Raw genomic sequence first — 9,720 nt, 5'->3', positions numbered from 1 at the left:
CGCCGAGCGCGGGGCCCCGGCGGGCGGCGCCCGGGGCTCGGGGGGCGGCCCGCCGCCGTGACGGCTCAGGAACGAAGTGTCCCCGAAGGCGTCGCCGCCGCGCCCCACGTGCAGCGTGTGCCGGAAGTCGCCGAGCGGCGCGGAGATGGACAGGGCGCCGCGCTCAGGCCGCTTCTTGGGCTGCGCGGGGCCCAGCTGCTTCAGCACCGGCATCTGCGGGGGGTGGGGGGGATGAGTCAGCGCAGCCTCCGCGGGAGGGAGCGACCCGGCCCGCGTCCCCACCCTGGGCCTAGGCAGGGGTTCAGAGGATGCTCTCCCAACTTTGTCTAGCAAGTGCCCCAGGCACAGTGCCTAGGGCGCACCACACTTCTAGAAGCCCAAGAAAATGTTACAATGTTTTAACTTATTTTAAAATGTGTGGATATCTGTCTTTACACCAACACAGTTATAAACTATAAATAAATAAAATATGTATGCATGAAAGCTTTGCCTAGGCACCAAAAAGTCATAATGCAGGTCTGCCTAAAAACTCAAATTCAGGTGCAGGGTGGGTCTGGGAATCTGTATACTTGCACAGCAGTTTATAATTCGAGTTATTTGATTTTGAAAGAGACAATATAATGTCTTACATTTTTGCAAATTTCTCTAAAAATAGCAAGAATGGCATAAATTTGAAACAGGCAGTTTGTACACCATAAACTCGGTGCTCTATTGCCTCTTCGCTGCCCTGGATTCTACGGTAAATACGGTAAATTGCCGACCTTTGCCTATATCCTGGAACTTGGCTGTTTTTATGGAACTTCTGGGAAGGACTTTGATGACTTTGTACTTCTAACAGTCACTGTTATCATAATAATAATAAAAAAAACTGTTTGACTCGAAGCCGCACCCTATGCCAGCTGTATGATTGGGATAAATTATGTGATTTCTCTATGTCTGTTTCCTCTCTGTAAAATGGTTAAAATAACACCACCTTCCTTGCAGGGCACATAGAAAATCTCAATTAAAGAAAACTGTGTAAGAGTGCCAGCTAATTAGTAGTGCCAGTGCTGGGGCGGGGGGAGGATGTGTCCTCAAATAACTGTAGAAGATCTGATAAAATCCTATGAAGAAGTCAAAACATCCAGCACTATTCCTTCAGTAAGTAGCACCCTGGGAAATATCACTGGTAATGCAGAGAAAAATTAAAGTTAAGAGGATTTAAAGTAGATAGTTGGATGTGTTCTGAGGATCACCCTTTACCCTATCCCAACACACACACACACACACACACACACACACACACACACACACACTTTACATTTATTTCTCTGGGAAAACCAGTCTTGATTTACCACCTCTGTAGTGTTTCTCGAACTTCTCTGACCTCAGCCTAGATGAATAAACGTATTTTAATTGCAACATGACACGCAATCACCTCTCCTCCCCACCTCCCCTAAGGGAAACAAACATTTCATGAAACAAGACTTACAACATGCTAGGCACTCAGATAGTCTCAATTCTAATCTATTTTGTTTTATTTGTTTAATGCTTACCTCTACTCATTAATAAATCTCAATCCACAGTTTGAAATTAAAAAACAAAAACAAAAAACCCTCTCCCCGTGCTAGCAGTGTCTGGCCTTACTCAGCCAAATGGCTAGGTTTCCAGCTGGCTGTGTGTGTGTGTGTGTGTGTGTGTGTGTGTGTGTGTGTGTGTGTGGCTTTGGGCAAGCTGCTTAACCTTTTTGACCTCATTTCCTCTGCTCAAAAATGGAACATAGGAAGATAACATGTTCCTAAACCACTTCATAGTCTCTTTGCAAGATGGGCGGGACGTTGCCAGTGAAGTCTTGGCGGTACCCAGGACACAGCAAAAGTTCAATAAAATGCCCAGTGGCCACCTGAGATCAGTCTCCCATGTCCCAGAGAAGGACACACTCAGAGAAGGTATGTAACTTGCCCAGGGTCACAAAGCCAGCTCTGCGGGACTCCAGAACCCAGACTTACCACTTCCACTGCCTGTTGCCTCTTGAACTGACCCCTCCCTGGACAGCTCTCCGCCACTGGCTCTTCCCCTGTCCATGCCCTAGTTTGTCCCTCATCCCATCCTTCTATTGCCCTACCAAGCAACGCCACTGCCATTTCCAGCGCCTGGCCAAACACACCTACCATTTCCTTTCTGTGGGACCCTGAACTCACTTCCTCAACCTTAAACCACAGTTTAGTCCACTGAAAAACGGAAGTCAGAGTGCCTGTTTGCTGGGGGTCCTTGTGAAGTATATTCACGATGTTGATGTGCTATTTCCTAAGCACGTATCCTGGGCCAGGTAGGGGACCTAAGTGCGTTACTCAAATATACAAACTCAGTCCTCAGAACAACTCAGTGAGTTGTACAGAGGTGGTGGCTGAGGCACAGAGAGGTGGAGTAAGTTGTCCTGGGTCACACAGCAACAAATGTTGGGGGCTGGATTTGGAAACCAGGCAGAGGCTGAGCCTGATGAGAGCCTAAAGATGATCTCCCATTGTTCACAGCCCCCCTTGGACGGGGTGGGAGGGTGTGCATCCCCATGGAAACAAGGTTTGGATATGCTATAAAGGCCAGGGATTTCCTACACCCCCGACCATGTTTGTTTGCGTTTCTTTCCTTTTTTCCATTCCAGACAGAGAATAATAAGCTAGAAATCGTTTCTGAGTGCGGCCTCTTGCTAGCTGCGAGGGCCTCGGGCAAGTCAGTCCACTTCTCGGAGCCTGGAACCTCAGGGTCCTCTTAACTAGAAGGTATTCTAACCTCCCTCTAGCAGAGCTGGGCGCTTGATGCAATGAGGTCATGCTAGGAAAAAACTCCGTCAGCCGGCCAGGGCTCCTACAGAGGGGCTGTTGTTTGTGACAAACGCGAAAGAGGCATAGCGTGCAGGAGCGAGGGTGGGACCCCGCGACTAGCGACTCGGCGGAGCCGCCCTGCTCCCGCCCTCCTCCGCCCCAGCAGGCCCGCCGCCCCAGCTGCTGGAGTGGGGGGCACAGCTGGTTCACCTCTGTCCTCTTCGTCCCCAGCCCCGCCAAGACGGAAATCACCGCCAGCTCCACACCCGGCCCGACCGGTTCCCGGCTCTGAGGGAGGCGGCGAGCTGGGCGGGGCGGGCCCGGGAGTGGGAGACCCCCGGCCCGTGGGCTCGCCGCGCTTCCTCGGGCCACGTGGCTGCCGCCCCGACTTGAGCGTCCGCGGTCCCTTTGCCCGTGTGTCCCGCGTCCCTCCCCGGACCTGACCCGGGACCCCGAGGGCCCGGCTCCCTGCTGCCCTTACCTCTTGGTGCTCGCTGAGCGGGGCAGGCGCGCTCTCAGGCTCAGGCTGGGGGACCCCCCTCTCCTTGGTTCGGAGCCCGCCTCCGAGGCCCAGGCCCGTGCCTTCTTCCTTTTTCCTCCAGGCGGTTCTCACCTGGCAAAGGAAGTGTCCTGCGGAACCTGGAGAGGGGTCCAGGACCCAGGCGTCCGGGTCCGCAGTGCCGCCTCCTCAGGACCCCTCCTCTCTCAGGTCCCAGGAGTCCTGCCTCCTACCTTTCTTACTCCTCAGACCCAGGAGTCAGAGGTCCCAAGCCCCCCTCTCTCAGGCCCTGCGGTCCAGGCCTCAGACCCAGGAGTCCGAGCCCCACCCCTGGCAGGCCCTAGCACCAGGTCCCTTCTTTACCTGCACCGGGGACCGAAGTGTCAGCCCCTCTCGGGGGCCATGGTAGGAACCCAAACGGGCCGCGGAGTCACCGTCCAGGCCAGCTCAGCCCGTCTGGGGCAGAGAGGGTTAAGGCACAGGCCCCTCCCAGCCTTCCTTATCCCCCAAAAGTTTGCCTCTAGGATTTAAAGGACTCGAAAGCAGCGGTGGAGAAGCTGAGGCCTCCGGGCAGAGTGTGGGGGCGGGACATGGCCTGGACTGGGTGTGCACAGAGGACACGCAGAAGGGGTGGGGGATGGCCAGGGCGCGCCCCCCAGCCCGGCCCCTCCCCCTGCCCAGCTTGGAATTTCCTGAAGCTGGGGCAGTCTGGCTGTTTAGAAGGGTAATTTCTTCCAGATTGCCGCAGTTGGAGGAGAGACAGTGTGTGTGTGTGTAGAGGGAGGACAGGAGAGAGGAAGGGAGAGGGAGGGAGAGAGACAGAGAGAGACAGAGGGAGAAGAGAGAGAACGAAACAGACACGATCCCTGAGTGCGCGGGAGGGTGGAGGTAGTCTCCGGGGGCAGCTCTGACCCCGCTTTGGAGAGCTTCCTGATGAACGTCCCTGCCTGGAGCTTGTGCCTTTTGGTGACAAGAAGAGTCTCGGATTTGAGTGTTGGGACGATCCGTCCCAGGCCGGTGTGAAGAAGGGCCTTCCGGTTGGAGGAGAGCAGAGTGCCCAGGGCGGAGGCTGGTTGGAGGAGAGGTGTGGAGATAGAAGCCCGGGGCGGAGGCTGGCCCGGTGGTGAGCTGGGGCTGGGGCTGCAGAAGAGAGTCGGTTCCACGGATCAGAAGGAACTGCAGCTTGAACGAAGTCTCCAAGAAGTGGCAGGTTACAGGGCAGAGGGAAGAAGGAAGAGAGCTCAGAGCAGGCTGGAGGCCAGGTGGAGCGGAGGGCACTAAGGTCTCCATAAAGTGGACTTCCTTTTGCCTGGAGAGATTAGCTCAAAAGCCACTGGAGACTGTGGAGTACTGAACCAGACAGGGTGTGGACAGGATAGCAGGGTCAGATCCAGGTACTAGAAAGTTCCCTCTGGGATTCATGAGGGGGATGGACGGACCGCAGCAGGCTGTGATTCAAATCCAGAGCAAAATTTAGACCCGGGCGGTGGGGGGGGGTGTTGGGGGAGGGAGGTTACACAAAACTCAGTAACTAAGATAAGTAATATGTTTAAATACAGATTTTTATTAAATATTTTTACTGATGTTCAAGTCACATCACATAAAAGGAACTATTTAAAAGTGGCGTTTGGTACATTCCCAGGGTTGTGCTACTACCACCTCCGTTTTGCTCCAAAACATTTGGATATTCCCCCCCACCCCGCCCCGCACAGAGGAAACCCCTTACTCATCAGCAGTTCCTCCCTATCTCCCCTCCCCCTGCTCCTGACAGCCACCGATCTGCTTTCCATCTCTGTGGGTTTGCTTGTTCCGCACGTTTCATATACAGGGAAACCTAGGTACGGGGCCTTCTGTGCTTGGCTTCTCTCACAGAGTGGGATGTCCTCAAGGGTCACCCACATCACAGCATGGGGTGGCGTTGAATGTTTTTCAAGGCTGAATAATATTCCATGGCATGGATAGACCACATTTTGTTTAGGTGAATAAGATTTTAATGCAATATTTTAAGGATGGATGCAGGAAAAATCCATAATGAACAAAAAAAAAATAAAAAACTTCAAATAAATGGCGTGCCTGTGTGGCTGAGTCATTAAGCATCTGCCGTCGTCTCAGGTCATGATCCCAGGGTCCTGGGATCCAGCCGCATGTCAGGTTCCCTCCTCAATGGGGAGTCTGCTTCTCCCTCTCCCTCTGTGCTCTCTCTCTCTCTGTCTCTCAAATAAAATAAATTTTAAAAATCTTTAAAAAAAAACCACCCAAACTTCAAATAAAGACAAGATCAGGGTTATGATAAGCTTTATTGGATCCTGGGGCTAAAAGGAAAAATCAGTCACACTGATGACATCTTCATTTAAAACGTTGATATTTTGTTCATCATGGATGTGTGATTGATTCTTTCGTTGCATTTATTTATTTGTTGTGTCACATTGTTGTCAATCTTCGCTACTGACTCTTTGATGTTGCCTTATTTTTTTTTATTTTTTATTTTTTTGGCATCACCCTCCTCCTGGTCCTGGCCGGGAGGCTGGGAGGCTGGGTGCAGGGGCCACAAGGATGGAGAAGGTACAACCAAAAGGGATCCGGATAGGCTTACTTGGACTTAAGAACCAAGACAGACAGGATTTGCAGGAGAGAGAGGAGCCAAGGATGAGAGGATTGGTTTTCCGTCGCTGGTGTAAGGGATCTCCACAACCTGTGTGGTTGACAGCCACCCACATTTTAATTCCACTGTTTCTGTAAGTCGGAGTCTGGGTGGGACCTTAGGTCTGTCAGGGCTGAAATCAAGATGCCAGCAGGGCTGTGCCCCTTACTTGGAACAATCCTCTTCCAAGCTCATTGGAGCCATTGGCTGAATTCATTTCCAGGTGGGAGTAGCCCTGAGGTCTCCGGCTCCTGCCAGCTGGGGGCTGGTGTCTGGAAGCTGCCTTCGTCTTTCTGGTACTTTCCATGCAGCACCCCTCTGCTGGCGGTGAGTCGGATCCCTCTGAGGCTTCAAATCTCTCTGATTTCCCATTCTGCTCATCTCTCTCCTGCCTCTAGCCAGAGAAAGTCCTCTGCTTTCACGGGCTCATGTGATTAGATTGGGCCCACCTGGATAACACAGGTGTATCGATCAGGGTTCTCCAGGGAACCAGAATATGCGTGGTATATACATACACACACGTATTAAGATATGTGTATTATTAAGATATATAACTAGGATATCTATATAGTTAAGATATATAAAGTATTAATTTTTACTGATTATCAGGTAATAGATATCCCTAATCACACATATATGATTTATTGCAAGGAACTGGATTTTGCGCTTGTAGGGGCTGGCTAGCCACAAGTCCGTAGCACAGAGTGGAAACCCTATCGGGCAGGAGCAGATGCTGCTGTCTTGAAGAATTTCTTCTTCTCCAGAGAAACCTTTGCTTTACTCAACTGATTGGATGAGGCCCACCCATGCTCTCAAGGGTAACCTCCTTTAGTTAGAGTCAAGGGATTGCAGGTGTCAACCACATCTACAAAATGCTTCCACAGCAACACCTGGGCTAGTGTTTGAGTGCATAACCAGCACCGTAGCCAGGCCACGTGGACACAATAAGATTCACCATCACACCAGGATAATCTTTTTTAAGGTCTGTAAGATACTTGAACTGTATCTGCAAAGTCCCTTTGCTATGTGATCAATGTATTCATACATTTCAGGCATCATGCCTGGACATCTTTAGAGGTGCATTCTGTCTACCCCAACAACCCTCAGAGAGCAGGTCTTGGGGGATGGTGGGGCCAACACCAAGGCGGAGAACTTGAGGTTGGGGGGAGCAGGCCAGTGAGACAGGCTAGGGCTTATACCCGGGAGAGTGGGAAGCATGGCTGGCTTTGTGGGCAACTGACCTGCACAGCCCCTTGGGCCCCCATGCTCAGAAGGGCTCTGCACTTGGTTTAATGACTTACTGTGACCCTCTTGAAATTATTAATAATTTTGAACAAGGGACCCCACATTTTTCCTTTGTACCCCACCAATTGCGTAGACGGTTCTGGACTGAAATGCAGGAAGAGCAGCGGCTTGGGACAAAGCCTCTGAGAAGGGTAACATTGGAGGGATAGCAAGAAGGAAAGGAACTTGGGCAGGTCCTGGGCAGCAGCCAGAGAAGGAAGGGGAGAGAGATGGGCTCCAGAAGCCCAGGGAGGTCGCACGGTCCCTCCCCGCAGTTTCAAAAGCAGGTCGACAATGATAACAAGATTCACTGGATTCAGTAACAACCCAGAGACAGCTGTGGCCTGGGTGAGTTGTAAGGGGCTGGCACCGGAAGCCAGATTGGGGCGGGTGGGGGAGGCAGGAGAGAGGAGGTGAAGACCCCGGGAGTCTGGCAGTGACAGGAAGGAAGGAGAGATAGGGTATCTGGAGGGAGAGGTAAGGGTCAGAGAAAGAATGTTGTTTCTTTGCTTGGTTTGGATACATTTGGTACTATTTTGTTGTTTTTTTTTAATGTCATTTTTAGTTACATGAAAAATACACGAATACACCCTGTTTGTAAAGAGAGAGAGAGAAATAAACTTTGACTAGTAAGGTTTGGACAACCTCTCCCAATACAATCTCCATCTCATGTATCCCCTGAAATTTGTTTGGGGTGTTTGCCTCCCAAATGGGCCAGGTCCTTGCAAACACACAGACCAGCATTTCCCACCTCTGTGCTGTTGCCATTTGGGGCCAGATCATTCTTTGCCGTGGGTGGGCTGCCCTGTGCATTTGGGGTGTTCAGTTGCATCCCTGCCCTCCACCCACGGGTTGCCGGTAGCTCCCCCTGCCCCCAGTGTGGTCAACTAACAACGTTTCTCTATATCCCTGGTGGGGGGACATCGCCCCCTGTTGAGAACTGCTGACCTAGATGGCAGTCCAAGGAAACATTTTAGACGCACAAATGAACTCCTACTGGATGATTTTGACCTACCAGTTTTTTCTTTCCCACTTAGCAGTTTCTTTTGGGAATCATTCATCGTTACTGCATACAGATTTTATTTTACTTTATTTTTTAAGGTAATCTCTACGTCCAACATGGGGTTCAAATTCATGACCCCAAGATCAAGAGTCACATGCTCTACTGACTGAGCCAGCCAGGAGCCCCTACATACAGGGTTTTTTTTTAATTAATTTTTTAAAATGTTAGATAACAGCTACTACAGCTAATAGGTGTGCAGGTGGGATTTGAACTCAGGCAGGCTGACCCTGACAGAGAACGAGTGATGGAAGATCCAGAAGAAGGTATGTTCTATGATGGAGAGGACCCCCCGGAGCAAGGAATTCAGGGATCTGTCCAACGGAACTTTCTGGAATGATGAGAATGTCCTATTATCTGCATTGTACTATATGGTAACCACATGTGGCTGCTGAGCACTTGGAATGTGGCTAGCAGAACGGAAGAAGTGAAATTTAAATTTTACTTAATTTTAATTGATTTAGAAGGAAATCGCCAGTAGTGGCTGGTGTTGGCTAGTCCAGGTCCAGAGCACATGAAGTGGGTTTAGCCCAAGGCAGGGGAGCTGCTTGCTGCTTCCTGAAAGAGCAGGTGGAAGGTGGAGGGGTGACTGCAGCCTGGCCATCTTATGTGGGGGTGGGGTAGGGGTGGGCGGGTGCTGGGAAGGCTTCCCCCCACAGGCCTGGATCCTGGCGCCAAGGAGGCTGGGGTGGGCAGGCAAGGTGTTAGTTCAGCTGTGCTGGACAGGAAAGGGAAGTGGGCTCAGATCTGAGCCCCAGAACTGCAGGACAACATCTGTTGAGCCCTTGCTGTGTGCCGGGCCAATGCACAGGCTATGGGGATTTCTTCAGCCGCTCAGGGATGTGAATGGGGGAGGCTGAGGGGCGAAGTGATCCAGGGTCATGTTTTGCCATCAGAAAGGATTTCTAACACCCAAAAGGACTTTGAAACACTGCCATCTAGGTTCAGAGGGAGAGGAGAAAGACCCAGAGACATAGGGACAGAGACAGAGACAGAGAGGCAGAGACACACACAAAGAGGAAGAGAAGTCTACAGAGAGAGGATGCCCCAGAAAGATGGAGACAGAGAGAGGGAGGGAGGCAGAAGAAGGAGTGAGAACCAGGCCAGCAGAGGGAGCCCCAGGAGAACCATTGCACTGGGAGTGGCCTGCAGCCAGTCCGCCTGCTTCCCAGGACTGCTGAGCTCTGACGCTGGAGCTCCGTCTCTTGAGTCTCAGCTCCTTCCTCCTTCTGCTGAGCCATCTCCCGGTATCCCATGCAGCCAAAACCATCTACAGTTCCTTCCTCCTCTGCCCCCGTCCCACCAGGAACAGTCCCTGGGAGCCTGCTGCAGGTTCTGTGAAAGAAAGGAGCAACTTTTCTGGTACAAGTAGCAAAGCTGAGGAAGGAGGGAAGGACTAAAAGATGATCCTTGCAAACTCCTGGCCAAAGTACTG

At 51.6% G+C, this 9,720-nt stretch overlaps 1 protein-coding gene across 1 annotated transcript in view; it reads right to left on the bottom strand.

Moving 5' to 3' along the window:
• LOC105235068 (leukocyte receptor cluster member 9) overlaps positions 1–213 on the bottom strand; it is a 3,145-nt gene extending 2,932 nt beyond the window's left edge. The window contains exon 1 of the mRNA XM_034638102.1: positions 4–213. Coding sequence (XP_034493993.1) covers positions 4–213 — 210 coding nt within the window. The remainder of the gene's footprint in view (positions 1–3) is intronic.
• Between the last annotated feature and the right edge of the window lie 9,507 nt (positions 214–9,720).

Source organism: Ailuropoda melanoleuca, chromosome 12, assembly GCF_002007445.2.
Source record: "Ailuropoda melanoleuca isolate Jingjing chromosome 12, ASM200744v2, whole genome shotgun sequence".
NCBI lineage: Eukaryota > Metazoa > Chordata > Mammalia > Carnivora > Ursidae > Ailuropoda > Ailuropoda melanoleuca.
Note: the sequence above shows the minus strand (reverse complement) of the source record. Positions and strands in the feature narration are given on the sequence as shown.